Genomic DNA, 20,726 nt, shown 5'->3' with positions numbered 1-20,726 from the left:
TGATGCATGTTTCTAATTCATTAGCAAGATAAATACTGTGCCTGAAGCTCTACAAAATGCTTTTAAAAGCAGAGGGATTTCAGACAAGGGTATTGTCATTAGACGGATAAAAACGTGTGAGGAAGTTATTTTGGACATCTGCAAAAATTTAAGAAAATAAATTTCTTGGTCATGTTCCTGTAATCTTATGCTATTATAAACACACTAATAACATAAACAGCAATAGCATGTGGTTAAGGGTAGTAACCATATGAGTAAGTTTGAGAAGCAGTTATAGTTAACTGCTTTGTTGAAACAGCTATATTTCTTTCAATAGCAAAGCTAAGCTTAAAGTGCACATTTGACTTATGCTCCAAAATACACGCACATATCCTCTGTAAGTGGAATCGAGTTCTGGTCCTGTAGGTGTTTTGCTGCGGATGATGTTTTCTGTTTGCTGTATTTGGAAACGACTGGTGTCTAAGGCCTTGTCCAGCTGTCGGATACGTGCTTCCAGGGCTCCAGGTTCTCCTGTATCAAAACCAAAGAGAGTGACAGTCACCCAAATTTTTCAAAAGGTTTTTCTTTTCTTTGCCCAGGCAGAAGAGATATCAGGAATACTATCTAGATGAGACAGTAAAGGAGAAACGTGGCTGGAGTAGTATGAGTGGTACAATGTCAAAGTGAAGTGGTAACTAGTTATGTTAGAGGGTGTTAGCAACCTTCAGAGGACTACACCAGTGAACGTGTTTGCCATAAGCATACTATCAAACAATCCACAGTTTAAAGCAGGCTCGTAAATTATTCTGAAGGGACTTCTTTCCCACCTTGAATGCCTCACCTTCTTTTAAGAGGAAAGTTCTCAGCAAAGCATACTCCAATCTCACTGATTAACCTCACCAACCTCACCTTGCTCCCTTTCACACTCTCAAATAAAACATTGTAACCCAAATGCCCATTTGTATGACCTAAATCCATGAGAAAATTTATCTTAATTTCTCCTTGTATTACTTTTCTCCACTAAAAAACAATGGAATTTCAATCTCCATGAAAGGATCCTATTTGCATACAATATTACAGATTAAAAGCAGCATACAAATACAAAGTGATGCTGTTATAATCATATTCTCAAAATCCTTAGATGACTGGGCACCCTGAAGGCCTGCAGCAAGTAGTCAATGACTGATTTAGGCAACCACACTAAGCAAAAAAATGTATACTATTTTTCCAATTAGATACTTGACAAAAGACTATGCTTAACATATCTGCAAGATGGTATTATTCATTCAAGCCATTTGGAATTTATACCTATGTTTTTGAAGCAGGATTATCTTGTAATTTCCTTATAGAGGTCAGCTGAATTCTGTGGTATGAATTAGCTACAGACAACTCTAATGTGAAGCAGGCTGCAGCCTAGAGGACCTCATGAGATCCCTCTTATCCATATTCTATTACTGTGTTGACTTCCATCTGTTTACAAAGACAGTTTGAATTTATTCATAGAGACACAATTAAAAACATGCATAGAAAAGGAGAGCCTTCTGTCCGTCTAATTAAAGAAAATGGAACCTCCTGGATGATTAATATTTTTTTCATGTAAAACACTGTCTCACCTCAAATGGACAGGACAAAGTGCTCAATATTGCTTTTCCCTCACTACTTTCAAAATGTTCACAGGCCAGAAAACTAAACAAATTTTCCGTAAGTACTGGTATTAGTTATACCCTTAATCAATTATAATATTATTTCACTAATTTGGGGAATACATAAAAGGACAGTGGACCTGAGGCTCGTGTCACAGATGCCAAGACTTCAACGTTTACTATTTCAGATTTGCAATTATTTAAGTAATTATTTAAATAGAGGAGAACTGTGAAATCATGAGAAAATGTATTTGCAAGTGCATTTACTCCCTCCAAGAGTGTAATCTAACAAATGAAACAATAGGCTTAATCTTGTGTAAAAACATAATGAGAAAAAAAAAATTCCAATATACAGGACTATGATAAAGACACTGGACTACAGTACCTCAACTTCACATTTTTATCACATGAAACTAAAACTAACCTAAAAGTGTGTATCTACATGATAATCCAACCTGTGGCCTTTTTTATTAAAAAAATAAATGCAAACCTGAAAAATTAGGAATTGCTCTATAATTTTTCCTTCTGCCTTAACCTTTGTTGAAAATACCCTTCCCTCAGGGATGTAACAATGTATTAAGACCCACTGAGGGACCTCAAAGAATAAAGACCAGTCAGGTCAGTTTAGTCCAGTTAGCCAAGGTGGGAGGGCTAATAGTTCAAACATCTTTGTTTCATCCATGCACATAATGATACCTTTAAGCACAGTAGTAAAGCAGGATACTTTTATGTTAAGATGCCAATGCTGCCATGTAAGAAATGTTTATCTTGTAAGTTGTGAAAAGATAGCAGATGCTAAGAGAAGAGAAAGAGGTTATGCTTTTGCACTGTGGCATTTGCATCTGGCTATGCTTAGTCTTTTATGATGCCTACCAGAGATATTTCTGAGGGCGTTTTCTGTGAGTGTTACATAGGCCTCAAGAGTTTCAGGGATCTCTACATCTGAAAAAATAAAAGCACAGTCTAAATTGACGGGTCAGCAATGGCTGTCTCCTTACAGCAGGAGTCCTTTCCAAGGGATAGAATATATAAATGCTTCCAATAGCAAACATCCTCTCTGGAGAAGCAAAAAGATGGAAGACTGAAACACACGGAGGCTGCTACAAAGTAAATATCCACGCAAACCTGACTTTTTTCGCAGTAATGACCTGGAAAGCAAAAGGCAGCCACAAGATCAGAGTATAATACACTAGTATATCTTCGCCCACTACTAGCTGCATCTTGGCACTTTCACTTGTTAAGATTTATTACACAATGCACACATTTAGAAAGGATTTCTAACTTCACTGGAGAGCAAGACCCAAGATCCCACCTCCGACTAAACACTCAGTTGCTGAAGTTTTGTCTGGGTAAGGACTGAGTTAAGATTTACTTAAACACTTGATGATTTTATCTGTGGATCTCTCCCGCATCATTTCTTCATCAGTTTGTTCTGCACTTCTTGCCATATCCAGTATAGTTTCTTCTAGTCAGAATAACTTAGAATGCAGTGCTGTTACAGATGACATATCCCATCTGGCAGGCCACAAGCACAACTACACAGCCAATTCCCTGTGATATCATATACGCCTTTGCCATTTTCCAGGGCTGTCATCATCCAGGAAACTCCATCACTGTGCCTAAGGTCAGAGGGCCACTGAGATCACTTAGGAAGTGCTATTTAAAGTCATCAGGGGCTATTTAAAACACTCTTCCATGAGAATCTTGGCCAAGAAATCTCACATGTATTATTTGCTTCTTTTTACTCGGAGAAAACAGAACACACAGTTTGCTACCATACCTGCTATACCAGCTGCTCCTCTCAGGTAGAAGTCCTTTTCTTGTCCTCCATCTTCTTCAGAGTGCAATGCCCGTGAAACGGCTGTCTCCAGGTCTCTGCTAAGGTCGTAGTCATGATCCCACTCCAGGGGAATGGAGTCCACACTCGCAGGGGTATCTCTCCCTGATCGCTCACTTCTCACCGGCTGAGAAAGAGGCAGCGAAAGATTGGAAGAGGGGTGCGGGGAGAGAACGCTGTCCGCAGATTTGTCATGCCAGCGTATGTCAGAGAGATCTGCTGATTCATCCAGATCTACCTCTCTGTCAGAGAGGTCATGTTCGTCATCTGTTAGCTGGAAGCACAATGCAAACAGAACCCATCAATGAAACGTGCACAGGCACTGCATGGACAGCCTGGGTCAGTGAAATAAAGCAGCATTAGGTGACAATCACATCGATGTGATTTTCATTTTATATTCTTCTGCCCTTTCCCTTCATTATTTTTAAGGTGTACTAAAAAACCAAAGCAATAGAAAAGATCAAAGTGCCAGTTCATATTAATTACTTAAGGCATCAAAAAGTCTCATATCAGGCAAATACTCCAGACTTTTAATGATGCAACTGCAAGGGAAATATCAAGTTAGACAAAGCTCTGGAATCACTTCATAGAAAGCATAAGTGATCTTTATCATGAGCACTGCTCTCACAATGTTCTTTCATATTTCGAAACCCCTGGATTTTGTTCCTTTCTTTCAGTAGGACTTTAGCTACCAACAATTGTTTTCCTCCCAGTTTTTCCTCTGTGTGTTCAGTTCTGGAGATAAATTTCCATCTCCAGTCATGTAGAGAATCATTTTATCACTGTCTTTTAAAAAAAAAAATCCCAAACTCACAAAGCTGCTCATCAAACTCTCTGACAGTGCAGGGAGATGTTTCTATTGCCAGTACCACACTTGGTACTCACAGGAATAAAGTTTTATAAATCTCCAATTTGCATGGATTTTTATTTACAGAAATTCCAGATCTGGTGAGTTTGCTCTTTGAACAGGACACAAACAGCATGTAATGAAGGGAGGCAGATGGTCAGGGTTGTAACAAAATTTCACCATAGGACTTTCGGAAAGTTATGCAAGTTTTATGTTAGTTCACTTCAAGATCTTTCTCTCTCATCATTCTCATATTTGTAAAATGGCAACAAACAAAACAAACAAACATATATGTAAATATACACACCGGAAGGCGGATAAGTTTCTTATGATAGCGTTCCACACGTCCAAAGACCTCTTGACAGTAACGACGCAGTTCATCTAGTTCTTCTTCAATGACTGCTGCATCCAGAGGCTCACTTTTCTCAATGAGTTGCTCACCTTGCACAATTATCTGCTCAATTTTGTTGTTGTTCAGTGAAATTTCTTGCTGGAAAGCCTGAGTAAAAGAAAAGCCCATGCTTTATCAACAAAATCAACATGGCAAAAACCTGGGCATTTAAGAATGCAAATCTTAAAGAGTTTTACAGAAAGAATGGCGTGGGCAACAAACAGGGATTGTTCCAAATATTCTGTCATGAGCAACAATGAGCAATTAAATTTAGCATTCCACAGTATTTCAAGCCAAACCCACTGATACTTCATAGTTTACCATCTCATTCCTCACTTGTTGTCTTTGGAAAGACTGAATAAGCCATGCCCATGACCAATTGAAAGAATGAACATAGATGCTAAACCTAAAACAGTAACCTAAGACGGTGGAATTTTGGATAATGTGACATTTGGTATTTTTCTCTCCAGATAATGATTTTTCCGATGCTGAAATGGTTGACAAATATATAAGTTATTAGATATCAGCAGTAATGGAGACTTAATGTAAGTAATTTTTATTAACATTTCCTCTTTGGATGAGGGAAAGGAGATTATCACACTACCATCCTTGGTTTTTCTTTTTACATTTTTCACAGCTCAAACATCTTTTATACTGACAGAAAAGTACATATTGAAACCTGACATAGCCCATAACTCCTGAGGTTGAAGTCTCAGTCTGCAAGTAAAGGAACCATATCAGGCTGCATTTCTGGATAACATTTCTTAAATTCCTTTCCACCATGGCATGTTTTTATCCCTTCTTTCATCCCTCCTTCTATAACTACTCAATTTTTCTTTACCTTAAGTTGCTTTATCTTTGCTTGGACATCACACTCTGAGAAATGCTCAATGTTGGTCAGCTGCAGGTCCATCTCTGTTAGCCATACCAGGATGCTATCGCGCGCTGTTTCAAACTCTTCACGCTGGCTGATAAAATGCTGGAGGGTGGAAAATGGAACAGCATGAAATGACCAAACAACACAAAACCCCCCAGCAATAGTGGGGAAATGGCTTTTGTCCCCATCAAGCCTAATTTAAACTCAGTACACCATCTTTTATTTCCTACATGCTTTCTTAGGTTCCCTTTTCAGTAACATCATCTTCAGCTGCAATTAGCTGACCTATGAAAGTCATCTTCTGTGAAGAAGGTGGTATTTCAGGTCACAAATCATTTCCCTACACACTATGCTTTGGTTACTCCAGGCAAAGTGAACTGATAAACTTCCGTACTCTTCCAAAAGTAGAAATCCCCTCAAAATCACTCTGACTGCAGATGCATTAAACTGAAAGCTTCTGAAGTACCCTTGATTCATAACCTACAGTAGTGAAATGGAAATCTTAAAAATGGAAAAATACTTTTAGCCTGCGCAGGATGGAGGTAACTCGCTTTTGCAAATTGTCCCATCTCTGGTTCCCCTCATGAACCATCTGTTTGAGGCTGCAGTCAGAGTCAGTGCGGTTCTCTCGGGCCAGGCGTCGATACTGTTTGTTGATCAGCTCCAGCTGAGTCAGACTTTCATGCACTTGCCTCTGGAAGGCCTAAAGCAATATGAACAAAAGACACTATCAGATTTTAATTACTGAAATCAGGGTACATATATAGGTCTCTTGCTTTATTTTGACCCTAATTCTACAATCTGATCTTTGTAAAGCTGATAAATTGCACTAGTTGCAGACATGTCCGGAGGCCTACCTTATAGAGATACTGCCTTCTGCCTAGTTGATAAAGTTGGCAAAAAAAACCCTCAAAAAAATTCAAACGCCAACAAACCAAAGAAACCCAAACAGAAAAAAAGTTTATAGAGCTGACATAGTTCACCGAATGAGAAATTACAACATGAATATCCATTACAAAGGCAAAATAGGCACAAAACCCCCCCTTCTTTCTATTCAAATGCCTTTGAATTTGAAAACAGAAATACAAACAATGAACATGACACTTCTTTTCTACAAAAAGGAAGAGAAGTCCAAGATTCCTGTGGCTTCACTGGATTTCTTTACACATATTGAATTTACTGACATGTAAACATTGAAGAGATTTGAGCAATTGTTTATTCTGCATTTTACCAAAAATATTGAAAAATTGTGTTGAATGAATCATCTCTTTATCTTTAGTATACTGGTACATAAATTCAATATGGGGAAGTGCCAGATTCTGCATCTGGAATGGGACAACCCTGGATGTATATACAGACTGAGTAATGAGATGCTGGAAAGCAGTGTCATGGAAGAGGGACCTGGGGATCCTGTCAATGACAAGTTGAATATAAGTCAGCAGTGCCCTGGCAGCCAGGAGGGCCAACCGTGTCCTGGGGGGCATCAAGCAAAGCATCACCAGCCAGCAAGGAAGAGGATTGTCCTGCTCTGCTCTGCACTGGGGTGGCCTCAGCTTGAGTTCTGTGTGCAGGTTTGGGCACTACAATATAAGAAAGATATTAAACTCTTAGAGAGTGTCCAAAGGAGGGCAACAAAGATGTGAAGGGCCTTGAGGGGAAGCCCTACGAGGAGTGACGGAGGTCACTTGGTCTGTTCAGAACCTGGAGAAGAAAAGACTGAGGGGAGATCTCATTGCAGTCTACAACTTTCTCATGAGGTGAAGAGCAGTGGCAGGCACTGATCTCTTCTCTGTGGTGACCAGTGACAGAACCTGAGGGAATGGCCTGAAGTTGTGTCAGGGGAGGTTTAGGTTGGATATTACAAACAAGGTTCTTCACCCAGAGGGTGGCTGGATACTGAAACAGGCTCCCCAGGGAAGAGGTCATAGCATCAAGCCTGACAAAGTTCAAGAAGTGTTCGGATGAGATTCTTGGGTACATGGTGTGACTCTCTGGGATGGTCCTGCGCAGGGCCAGGAGTTGGACTCGATGATCCTCGTGTGTCCTTTCCAACTCAGCATATTCTATGATTCTGTGAAATAAGTTTTGTCTTAAAATATTAACGGAAAGAAAATTTCATAAATGTTCATGCCAAATTATGTCTGGGCAAATGTTGGCATCATCTACTTTAGGTGGTATTTTAAGAGCCTGTCATGCATAGATGATTTAGCCCATGAGTTTCATGTTGTGACTAGCAATTCATCCTAGTTAGAGGGGCCAAGACCAGTTTATCAGTATGCGGGCATAAGCAAAACTGTATTCTACACACTCTATGTGATTTCTGACGGACTGTTAATAATGGATCATTTGCAGCAGCTGCCCAGGGCACACCTGACACCTCAGGATACAAGCTGCATATTAAAGAACTCTGTGAATTGTGTGTCTTTGTCTTCACACTAGTGACTCAGCTGTGATAACTCCCCTTGGGGAGGCATTAGCACCTTCACACCCAGCCACACCACACTGGCTGGAAAAAAGATTAGTTTGTAGAGTTCATTAAATGGTCATCAAACGGGGTAGGCGACGGCCAAAAAGGAGTAAATGAACTTGCAATTGGAGTGAAATGCTCTGTAGAACTGAATTAATTTAAAACTGCACAAGGATTTCTATATTAGAGGCACAAATCTAACTGTATTTACTAGGATCATGAAATTTAAAAGTGTGCAGTTGTTGTTTCACCTGTTACCAAGCCTCCTTCAGCAAAAGAACAGCTGCTTATTTGCTTTTCATTTTTTCATCTCAGCTACACAAGAATTCATCTGCTGCATTCCTTCCTTTAACCTCTTTTCATTTCTTCATAACCTACTGGAGAGAAAGGAGTTTGACTTTGTACAGTGACAGCCATTTCTGACCTCTGTGCTCAGGAACTGAAAGGCTCTTATACAGTCTGATGACCTTTTTTTGTTAGTGTGTTGTTGGGTTTTTTTTTAAATTGAAGTGCAGATATGGAGAGGAAAACGGAATTAGGAAAAAAGCCTGCTTAAAGCAGAAACATGCTTTTGTTAGTGTCTTTAAATGGCTGACTATACTGACTTCACAATGAAGTCACTGAATTCTGCCGCATTTGAAAACAACAGTTTTCTAGCTTGCATTCCTGGTATTTGGTAAGCACAGAAAGTAGGTGCTCAGGTAAAAAAAAAAGGAAGGAAAAAAGAGAAAGAACCAGACTACATGGAAAGCAGGCTTATGGAGAGGTTACATTCTTCTCTTCACATCTAGTTCCTGCTGACAGCAAAAACATCCACAATTCTGCTGGATAGGAAAGGTCACCATGACAGTCACCAAACAGACTTTGGGCAAAGTCAGATCAGCTGTGAAAAACAAAGAGTCAATATACTTTTGGTACTGCTTTTCAAACAGAGACTTGCTAAACAAGAGATTTATATCCTGATCACTCAATGAAGGGACAAAGGGAAAGAGGTCTGAGGCACAGTACTTGTGTCCAGGAAGCAAACGTGTCAATACTATAGTAATCTAACTCCCCATAATGAAGTCTGTTTAACAACAAAACCTGACCAGTAAATTCAGAAATGTGAATGACAATTACAAAACTCAAATCAGCACTTCACAGTTTACGTTTTTGATTTAATTGTTAAAACCAAAAAGTATTAACTGGTCTTAGACATTGTTTAAAAATTTGCATTTCTTCTTCACAGCAAATACTTTACAGCACCCGACTGTTTATAGAATTGCCTAAATAACCTGTCCTCCTTCTACAGGATTATTTTTTCTCTCATCTTGATATACTCTTTGCAAATATGAATCCAAGCAAATGATTTTCACCTGTGACTAGCCATATGACGTGTGCTTTACACACAGGTATACAATCCCCTGGGATTATGAGACAAACCATCACAACATAATAAACGCAACCGAGCTATGTAACAAGCTCCTGAGCACTGACCAAAGTGGCAGATTGTCAGTTTTGAAGCATGCACTTTTAAGTCACAGGGGGACACCATGTGGACATGTAACAGTATTTGCATGAACGTAAATTTCAGGTGTGAAGCTCTAAACGGGGGATACTGTGCATTATACAAAAAAAGTTCAGAGAGTTATAGAAAGAAGAGGGGGATAAAGTCAAAGCAAAAGATAAAACACGCAGCATGCATTTGAAGAGGTATTTGGTGAAGGAAGATTTATGAAGGCTTTGGAGCACCTACTGTCTGGACACATTAAAAAGTCGCAGAAATAAAAAAGGTGAGAAATCTAGCTTTGCTGAACAAACAGTAAGGGAGAGTCAACTGATTTATTAGCATTTCCAGTTGTCACCTTTCACTGTTTTTTCATCCTAGAAACCTGATGCTGAAGGTAGCTACAAAGTCATCAACTCCACTATATTAATACAGTGTCTCTGCTGAGTGACTTGGTTATGGGAAGGAAGAACATCAGCTGGCTGCTGTAATGGGATCAGTGGGTATTAAATTTCAACCATTATAAATCACCTCAAATTTCTTCAGTTCTTCCTTAGCAACAGTGTAAAGCACACCAGAGGAGCTTGGGAAAGCAGCTGTCCTCTCAGAGACTTTCAGCCAGTCTTCAAATCTAGAGTAGTCATCCAAAAATTTTTGCCATAGCCTCCAGGTCTCTTCAATTCTGCAACAGATAATGGAAAATTAGGGAACACTTGGATTGATGGACAGCTGACCTACAGAACTTTAACTGGTCATCTACAACAGCAAACTAATGCTGCATCAGACAGTAACTGACTATTAATCTAATAGTCAGACACCCAGGCTATAAACAGACCACAGAGAAGGCTGTCTCATTCCAGACAGCTAGAATAAGATGAGGGCATTTTTTTTTTTTCCAGTGCAGCTAATTTTGGAATCAGTGTAAAAAAAGTTATGTTTGTAATAGGAGCTCTAAAAACTGAGACCATGTTAAATACCTTCTGAAACACAGTCCCATTGTAGGTACCTAAGCCAGTATTTTAGAGATCAGAAATTCCACAATACCTTCAACTGCAGAAATTTTCATAAAGAATGCCAAAGAAGTTGCAGCATATATTTTAAAGCTATCATTATAATGCATTGCAAAGGGATATAATTTTTTTTTTTTTTCACCAACTAGTGGTAAAATGCTTTCTCTCAATATACACTGTAAACATATTGTTATTTTAAAAACCCCAAAAGTTCATGTTTAAAAAAACCTGATTTGACTTCAAGGGAATATGTAAAAACAGTGGCAAACACTTGACAATGAAATCAAATGGGTTTAATACTGAGACTGTAAAATGCCAAGAAGTTCAGCATCACTTGATTTAAAATAACAGAATCCTTTTTGGGACAGGTTATGTCACAGCAGAACATAAAAAATACATATTTCCCAAACCTTAGACATGCAGGACTAAAAAGCACCTGATCTACGCAAAATTTATGCTTTATTGATGATATGTTGTTTAAATGGAAGTTTGACCTCTGGAAAGTTGCTTTTTAATGTGAATAATTATTTCTAGGACAAAACAGATCCTAAATACTGAGAGCTCAGTACAAATCTGCTAAAGCATAATGTGTACATTGTAAGAAGGTAAAATAAAGTTCAATGCATTGTTCCATATGAACTTAAAATAGTTCTGAATTGATTTGTTGGACACAAAGGTATGAAGAGCTCATATAGATTCAAAGATAGAACTTATAAGCTGTATCTATATATATATTCTATACAAGAACTGTCATGGCAATAGTATAAAATGACTTAAAGATATCAATCTATGGCTATAAAGCAACACACCTTAAAAGCAATTAATGTTTTGCATAAAATAAAGAAAAAATTTACTAAATACCTTAAGAATACTCCACAAAACCAAAGATCATAAAAAGCTTAATGCAGTATTTTGAAAACTCATAAATTCTACCTAGAGTAGTTTATATAACTATGCAAACATCAAAGAAATAAGATTAATAATTTACAATGATAATTAATACAGGAGCTTAAACCTGTAAGCATGTGTTATTACTAGTCAGCAAACAGTCCATAGCATTGGCCCAATCTAGCCTACATCATTATTGCTGTTGAAATCACCCATGCTATCTGATATGGGAATAGAGAATACTGAATCTTCTGGATATGATGGCATGCAGCCTACAAATGGTCTAAGATGTGCAGTAAACCAGTGCTATGGTCCTCACTTGCTCAGCACAGCTAAGGTGGGCAGGTGAGGAAACTCCATATGAGTAATCAGTCCCAGATTTCTTCCAAATAAACGAAACCAGACGTAACAGAAACTGTTGAGGAACATTAGGTACATGAAACCTCTAATGCCTGGAATAACATTCCACCCATTTGATAACTAGTTTCCCCATCAATCTCAGTAGTTCTAGGGTAATCTTACGTGTTACAGACTCCCTTTTAGATCACATTTTCTGAATCTCTTGGAATTCCTGCTATCATCTAAGCTCTCTCTAGTTTCTCTCTCATTCCTATGAAGCATGGGAAATGTCACATCATCATAGCAAAGAACTTGTGAGAGACATTTGATGATTTTTATCTGTACCCTGTACAAATGCATGCACAATCCAAAATTTTGGGGTTCTCCCCCACCCCTCCATCATAGAAGCTATTGTTTTTTCTTTAGTCTATATGATCTTTTACTGACCTCTATGCTTTTTTATTCAGTACTACAACCATATAACATACATACTACCCTGTATTTCTCCCTGTGGAACGAATTACTAATTTGTAGGCATTTTAGACTTACTTAAGTCGCCTTTCCATTGACATTGCACAAATGTTCCTCCATCTTCTGTCCAGATTGCGTGTAGCCTGCTGGATAGAGTCACACTCTGCTTCTGTGGCACAAGCATCACAGTCATGAAGAAGTACTTCACACAGATTGAGAACAGATGCCACTCCAGTGCTGTGTTTCTCTATGTCCCTCTGAAGTTCCTGCAGGTGAAGAAATTAGTTCTTCAGAGAAAATTGCAAAACATACATAAACGCATTTCTCTTCTACTTATTTAAAAAAGAGGAAAAAGCTTGCAAACAGAAGAAAAATATCTGGTAAATAACAATTAAGAGACTATGCAAGTGGTGTTGCAATGTTATCAATTAGGCCAGGAGAATCTGGCAGCATGCACAGCTCTCCCAAGGGAGTATGAACACCAAACCATTAACTGGGACAAACTGCCAGAGCTCTGCATGCTCAGCTGAGCACCTTTCACACACATTTCATCAACATCACCAATAAATGGTAGAATTATTGCCAGCCCTTTCCCATTATCACAGAGAATGTAAAGCAGAAGTTAGTAAGATAAGTGTGAGAAGAAAATATGTGAGGGATTCTTCGTGAACCTACTCTTCCCCAAGTGAGCTAAGTGCAAAATGGCATGTTTGACATGGAGACCAGCAGCAGCATGTGTTGCACAGGGCATGCGTAGTAGGAGATTTTTCTTCCTTCAGCTCTCCAGTTTTGTAGCATTTTCATTGGAAATGGAAAAGGAAAATTCCAGACACCTAAAGAAAATGCACTCACACTGTTTTAGCACTTACTATATGTGATCACTACTATTTATCCTGTTGCTTTCTTGGTTGCAATGGTTTGTTCTACACTCATGATAATTCTTCATCTCAAAGTAATATTTCAACTTCAGTTTTGAACTCCAGATTCATGTTGAGACAAGCCACAAAACTCATTGGCTGTTGCTGTTGGATCAGTGCAATGAAAAGAAACTCTGCTTGACTTCTGTCTACATTTGCAATGAGTCGTAAGAATATTAGATGGAAATAATCATTATAGACATTAAGAAAGCCAAGACAACACAATTCCAAGAGTAACAAAGAAATACTAATGAAAACTATGTCAGAAAGTGCTATATTGCATCTAGAATACTATGCTCACTTCTGATTCAGGTGAAGAAATGAACTATTAGGACAACTAAAGATGTGGAAGTTTATTTCGGAGAACAAGAACTTGGCAGATTGAGGATGAATAGAGACAAATTTCTCTTTACAATGAAAGTAAACTATGACATGCAAAGGGAAATACAGTGTCAACATATTGTGTCTACACACATTTAAGGCCTAACTTGAAGAACTTATCTTACAACCAGCAACATGATCTGAAAATGCTTTCCAGCAGCAAATGAGATGCAAATGTTGAATGTAAAAACCTCAGGAAATCTGAAATGGAGCAAGGTTGACCTATATCAACTGTTTGATTTAGTTATTTGTTATAACTGGGTTTGCATTCAGTGAAGTAATTTTTTTATCTTTGCAGGGGTTTGAAGTTGATAACTCACTTGTCTATCATTGGTTCCTGTGTTGCCATAGTTATTATATTGTCTCCTTGTACTGGCTATCTAAATGGCCAATCCCCTCTTTTCCCCACCAGCCCTTATATAAGCTGGGGGGAGGTTTGAATAAAGTCTCTTTGCTGCTGGACTCCCTGCATGCTGCACGGTGTCTGTCTCCTGGCATAGGTGCCTCCGCTGCCTGTCTATGCCATGAGGGACGGGCAGCGGGGGGTGGGGGTGATCTCAGCCCTGGAAACCTTCACAGAGCGGCCGGGAGAGACCCTCTAGAAACCACACAAACTGCAACACATCTTCTCATCTATGAAATGGAAAGCTATTGTGTAAACAAGTACATGAGACCGCCAAGCGGAAAATCACGTTTTCTGTCTCAGGGATGGCCTTTCACTTTCACTTGCCTGAAAAATACTTCTATTGTTAAGTCAAAGTGCTTATTCTTCTTTCTATCCACCCTGAAACATTATAGAAGGGTGGATACTATAATCAGATGTAATACTTTATGAAACACACACTCCAGACATCTATGAGACTTGAGGTTAAGTAGGATCAGGTAACACAATCTCCTCTCCGATGTTTTGGAGTAGAGCAGTACTGAGAACTGCCAGCTGTGGGTCCTGAGCATTCCTAAAGATTAAACTTTTTTTTATTCACCAACAGAACCTTTACATTTATTTCAAAACTTTCTATGTTTATTAGAGAAGATTAAACCTTTGGGTTAGTTAACAAAGGAGCATCACTTTTATGCACTGCTGTCACCCACACACAACTTTTTTTTTAACTTCATTTATCCAGAAGCAAACACCATTTTTTCACATTTGAAATGGTGGCAAATTGGGAAAATAATAAAACAAGTAATCCTTAAAATTGAGTTTGTGACCCTAGGAAAATACAGCATTGAAGTGATCCTGCCTTCCCCAGGATATCCAGATTCAACTGTATTTTTAATTTCATTAGAGACCAGCAATCTGCAAGGCTGATGCTTGGCTGAAGCAAATGCTGAGAACTAGATAATGGAGTTACATAAATGGAATTTGGCACTCCTCTTTTACAATATAATATTTTTTAACCTAGTTTTTCATATGAACAACTGGGAGACAACATGACCTCAGTGGAAGACTAAACATGAAAAAGAATATAAGATCACTAACAGAAGAAGAAAGAGGGAACAAAAAGAGAAAGTGGCCTTCTGAGATATGGTGGATAGTGATATAGTTTCTGAGTAATAAAAATACTGGTTGCCATACATTGAAGAGTTTTTAAAATTATTATTATTATAACTATGGCTTGTAGTGTTATTACCAAATCATCAAATTTCCAAATATGGCATCCTCCTAGGATAAGATTCACTGCTATTTCTCCCATTTAGAATTCAAATTAAACTATTCTCACTTCTTAAGAATATCACGGCATGCTGTCACCACAAGGAAATAGTGAAAGGCAGAGATATACCAGTCTCTGTGCCCAAAAAGAAGTACCATAAGAAGTGGTTTTAACAAACTATGGGATGCCTGCATAGGGATGCTAGCAAAAAAACTCAGGTATCCTCTTTGTTGATAGCAATGTTTAGTCCTTCCCAGCTCTTTATTGTCTCAGAAACACCACTCATTACTGATGCTTGTATGTTATAAATTATTATCCCTATGTAAATTCCATATACAACATACATAAGCAATTCTGCACAGCCATGTAGTAAATCAGTCAGGGAGCTGGCAAAACACTGAGGGGGTTCTTGACTCTCAGTTCCACACTCAGTTTAAAAGTGCAAAATGGCAGTTTGTACTCTTGATAAATTAATTATCCCCAAAATATCCTGTCTCTCCTCTTCCCACACATTTCCTTCTCCTCTGGAGAAGAAATTCAGGAGAGGACCTAACTCATCTCCAGTGAGGCACCAGAAAAGTAATTTTGCCAATAAATAACCATAAATAACCAACAGGAACACAACAGAACAACAGTTCTCTCCAGCAGTGCGTTTCTATGTAAAACTGCACTGGACAGTAAAGTGAAACAAGAAGGAGAAAGTAGAGTAAATCATCTTAGAAGTAACATTAGTTTCAATGCCAAAAACTGGTTGACTTCATATTTTTCTGTACATTTTATTCTAGCACTGCATAAAGGCTTTGTGTACTATAAAGCAACCGATTTTAACTTCACATGTATAGCTCATGCATCTTTGCATGCAAAATGATTCTCAAACAAGCTGCAAAATAAAACTGAGTTAGGCTACTAAAAATAGTAATTTTCAAGCATGTGCAAAATTTGCAAGGTCTAATAGGTGTCAGTTTTGCCTCTGGGAACAGAAAATTCAAACAAACAAAAACCACAAGCCCCAAAGGAAAAACAATTGCCATAACTCGCTCAGGTTACATCTCTTGGTGCCTTACCTTTCTTGGAAATCTCAATCAGCTCCTGGAGAATTCGATGTCAAAGCCCGCAGAAGGCTCTATAATTGACATAGTAAGTACCACTTGCCTTGATATTTAAGTACTTTGCCTCATGCCCTCTCAGCATTGAGCTCTCCCCCATGTCATTTTTCACCTGATAAGTGTGTCGTATTTTACCTGCTGTTCATTTAGCTTCCTTTGTATCTCCTCAGAGTCGCAGGTTTCATAGACGATAGGTTTGGACAGCTCTGATTCAATGTGGGCAAGCCAAGACCTCAGGCTACTCATGTTTTTATCCAGCTGCTGCACTGCTACAAGGGTCTCTTTCAATTTCTTTACCCTGTAAAGAAAAAGAAATAGAAGCATAAGTGCATCCTAAGGAAAAATTTTCACAGCATACATTTCTGGAGGTTTTCAGAGAAACTTCATTTGTATGGCAAATTCTGTTATGAAGTCTTCCTTTATTATGTAACAAAAATAACAAAAATATAGTATTATATGTGCATATCATCCTGCATTCATAGCTTATGTACCTTTATCAGTTGACTTAAATATTTGTTAAGAAAAGTTTTTTGTTGTTGTTGTTGTTTTTTTAATGAACTCCCACACATCAAACCCCTCCAAAACAACCAAGTAATTTAGCTGTGTATTTGACCAATAGATGATAACTGTTCTTCTTAGAGTACAAATAACTTAACCATTTAATAAGTACTGGTGGGGTTCATTGAGTGAACAGGCCTTTTTCACCCCAGTGAAAACACCAAGCTACATATCACAGAGAATCTGGGTTGGAAGAGACCTTTAAAAGTCATCTAGTCCACCTACTCTGCAATGAGTAGGGACATCTTCAACTAGATCCGAATCTTCAGAGCCCCATCTAGCCTGACCTTGAACATTCTCAGGGATAGTGTATTATCTGGGCAACCTGTTCCATGGCGGAGATTTGTCCTTGAATAAATAAATTTTAGATATCCAGCTGAGAACTTACGGAGAATTCCTGAATCCCAAGGGCTACTTTGAGTTAGTCTGATTGGACTATTTCAGATTTAAACAGATGAAAGTGGAATGGCATTGCATGGTGACTTCCAACTAGAATTTTTCATGAGATCCTGACCATAGAACAGCAATGGCCAGGAAAAATTATACAGTTTTGATTGTTTATTGGGTTTTTTTTTGTTTTGTTTTGGTTTTTATTCAAGGGAGCATTAACCTTGGAGAGTGAAAAAATTTGACTAAACCCTCATTGTATCTCAGAATTCTTTCCTTCAGTCACTCTGAACTGCAAAAATGTCGGTCTGTAATTCTCTCCTTCCTATCCCCAGGTTACGTAAAATACATCATTACCGGATTTTGGATTTTTTTTCTAAGCTTTCTTCTCCCCCCCCCCCCGTTTATGTGGTACCACAAACAATCTTGAGTAATGTTCCCTTCTATGCTTCTATTGCTCTTCTGCTTAAGTGTTTCAGTATCAGAAAGATTTTAAGTGCAGATGGGAATAGACTGACCAAACCAGGTTGAAAAATACAGGATTGCCAGATTTGTCCAACAAACAAAATGACACCTAACTATCCTATAATTCCAACAAAGCAATTAACACTTTTTTCCCACAATACTATCCAGCAAATTTATCAACTGTTTCCACATTTAAAGCAGCAGTTGCAGCTGAACATTAAGATAATCTCAGAGATTTTAATGTCATCTTAAAAAAGAAAATAAGCTAAATCTTTTAATTGTTCATCTCTTTATAGCCCTCTCTTAACTCATAGATAGTCAAACTGTGGTTCTTTAGTGCTGAAAACTCTTTAGAACAGTTCAAATGCATTTTCCCTGCCAGACTCTTGTGACCAAGAGCTGTAGGGTTGGGATCTGGAAAAAAAAAAAAAAAAAAAATCCTGGTAACTGGGAAAAAATCTGGATAATCTGACTATCTATGAAGGGACTGAAGTCAACATAATTCTGCTGAAAGACTGCCTCAGTCCCCATTATCAGGCTATTCCAAAACACAGGGGAGATATTAGGAGGCACCAGTGTCTGCAGGCACCATCTCCTTGTAACCTATTTTTCTATATATGGCGTTTTGTGGGTTTGAACCAACTGCACCTTGGTCATAGGGTGAGCAAGAAGGTTGGCTATCAGCCTTCTGGAACCCACATAGAGCTTTTCAATCTCTGACATTATTTAAAAGAGTGAAATCCCGCCCCTTTTCTGCTTAGATTTTCAAGGCTGGATGCTGCCAATCCTTTGCAGGCATGCTGGAGTGGGAAAGGGAACAATGAGTCATGTCCGCCTCGTGGAGAAGCAATGTCTCTTTATCATTTGCAAGCCCTAACTGTGGAGTAGGATTTTCTTGTTTGCAATTGTGTGGTACTCCAATCTGTGCTGGATTTTATTTACATTTTGCCTTCAACAACTGATAAAAGGTCCATCATTCAGAAAGTGCCCTCTGCTTTAGGCAGACTACATGGGACTACATCGCTGCCACGACAAAAAAAAACAAGCCTAGCCCCAATACAGCTATTTTCAGTCATGTGAAACTTACTTAAATTATTAAGAGTTAACTAAGTAACTAAGTTACTCTAGAGAGAAAAAGAAAAAAAATGCAACATACTAAAAGAACACTCCAACCAAACTCAAACCTACAACTTCCTTCCTGCCCCCCTCCCCCTCCCACATCTACCATTAACAATGTTCTTTTTTTGTACTGAGTTTAACCTAACAGGTTCCTCGCCCGTGGTACAAATAGAAGCAAATAAACAAGTGCTTATTGGAGTCTGACGGGTTTATTTTTTTTGACTGAACTGCAGTACAGTGTTATGCCTCTAGCTACTCTGAAAACATACCCACAATCAAACAATAGACATAACACATCACGTCTAAGAGCTTTCCTTCTGAATGTCAGAAAGCAAGTTGCCTATGCTTTAAAAGTCCTGCTTAAGAGACAAAGGTCAAATTCTAAATCTAGTATCTGGGATTCCTAGCCAAGTGTGATTTTTTACCTTTTGAGATTTCATTTAAAAGATTACGTTTAAAACATTAATTAATCCAATAATCATTTCATGCTTTTGTTGCAGCACTATGCACGTAACTGTGAAAGACTTGAGATAACTCCTCTCCTTGATAATGAAGATTCTGCACTGAAGTCAAGGGGTTGGACCCATGACATGGTTGGTTTAAAGGTTGTTATTTATATAACACACACCCCAGTCAAATATTTAAGACTCTCAGGAAGGAAAATACTGCAGAAAATAGACTTTTTTTTATGGTTTAATGATGAAAGCTTGTCTAAAAATTTGAATGTGCTTATGATGCTTATGTTTTCATGTTCCAATTAATATACCCTAACTTCCCCAAGAAAGTAATAACTTTTGAATTTCTATTAATAATGTCTATTTTTCTACAGTAAGAAAAGTCAGTGGGAAAACAATTTGGAGCTAAAATTAAGTACAGATTTATATAATTCAAATAGTCCTAAAGTAGACAGCCTTAGATTCCTCTTAAATCTAAACGGGAACAACCCTTTAAATACAGAAAAATGCATCATATAGAACTCACAGCTACTGCATTAGTCATTTAGACAGCTGCCTACAAATATTAAACTTTAAAAGCAGCATGAAGAAAGTCAGTAAGAGCATGTTAGCTAAGTCTCTACAGTAGATAGTAGAAAGCAGAAAAGGTTTCTTTTTAAAAATATCTAATTGGAACTGGGAACAAAGTTTTAAGAAACACTCTTTGAAATGGTGAAAAATGTTGCACTATTAAAATCAGTTTTGAAAAAATCAGTTTAAAATAATCTATTTATGATTAAAGACTAGTTATTTTCAAAAGAACAGCACTACTACATAGCAGAACACCAGTACTGCCAGTTAAATTTACTATTCCAGTCATAGTTTCCTCTTTCAAAGAGTGAATTTCTAGAATTCTGAACAACAGCAAAATTTCTGGAAAAGACAATGTGAAGAGGGAAAAAGAGAAGCTGAATCAAAAATTCAAGAGGAGTTCAAGTAGTACATGCAGTTACAGAACAGTAGTTAATATGTACAGAACAGACGTTTTGATAAGTTAAGTCTGAAATACTTTCTTTACCGTCTCTTTCCTTCTCTACCTTTTGCTTCTAGCCATGCCCCTTTGATGACACAAACAGCAAGCAGACAAATATAAAGTCTGCTTTTTCTCATGTACATGCTCTTGTATTTAAAAACAGCAGTAAAATCAGTCCATGGTTTCTTTCAGATAGTTGGGAGATTTTACTACTTCTAAGTCTCCATTAGTATCAAAAAATCATTCCAGGATCCAAAAGTATGAGCTGTAAAACAAGGTATGCCGTTATCACTGTCAACTGTTTTTAAACTGAGCAGAAAACCAGTAATTTCTAGCTACAGGAGTTATTTCTACATATCAATATTTCAATTAGTTTCCCAGCAAGCCAAGACTTCAGAAAGAATCGTATCAATCAAAAGCAAACAGAAATAGCTCCCTG

At 38.0% G+C, this 20,726-nt stretch overlaps 1 protein-coding gene across 5 annotated transcripts in view; it reads right to left on the bottom strand.

The window, feature by feature from the left end:
- LOC114069850 (nesprin-1-like) overlaps positions 1 to 16,630 on the bottom strand; it is a 31,432-nt gene extending 14,802 nt beyond the window's left edge. For 2 of the 5 annotated variants that reach the window (XM_027906930.1, XM_027906933.1), the window contains exons 1-9: positions 16,427 to 16,630; positions 12,314 to 12,501; positions 10,059 to 10,209; positions 6,095 to 6,277; positions 5,539 to 5,676; positions 4,614 to 4,805; positions 3,403 to 3,733; positions 2,496 to 2,564; positions 368 to 510 (exon numbers count right to left, since the gene is read on the bottom strand). In XM_027906930.1, coding sequence (XP_027762731.1) covers positions 368 to 510; positions 2,496 to 2,564; positions 3,403 to 3,733; positions 4,614 to 4,805; positions 5,539 to 5,676; positions 6,095 to 6,277; positions 10,059 to 10,209; positions 12,314 to 12,501; positions 16,427 to 16,615 — 1,584 coding nt within the window. In that variant the 5' untranslated portion in view covers positions 16,616 to 16,630. The remainder of the gene's footprint in view (positions 1 to 367; positions 511 to 2,495; positions 2,565 to 3,402; positions 3,734 to 4,613; positions 4,806 to 5,538; positions 5,677 to 6,094; positions 6,278 to 10,058; positions 10,210 to 12,313; positions 12,502 to 16,426) is intronic. The other 3 variants (XM_027906932.1, XM_027906934.1, XM_027906931.1) reach the window with 3 other exon arrangements.
- Positions 16,631 to 20,726: the final 4,096 nt, after the last annotated feature.

Source organism: Empidonax traillii, unplaced genomic scaffold, assembly GCF_003031625.1.
Source record: "Empidonax traillii isolate 1590-97213 ecotype Southwest subspecies unplaced genomic scaffold, ASM303162v1 scaffold1377:size231680, whole genome shotgun sequence".
Taxonomy (NCBI): domain Eukaryota; kingdom Metazoa; phylum Chordata; class Aves; order Passeriformes; family Tyrannidae; genus Empidonax; species Empidonax traillii.
The sequence above is the reverse complement of the archived record's forward strand: the minus strand, read 5'-3'. Positions and strand labels throughout refer to the sequence as shown.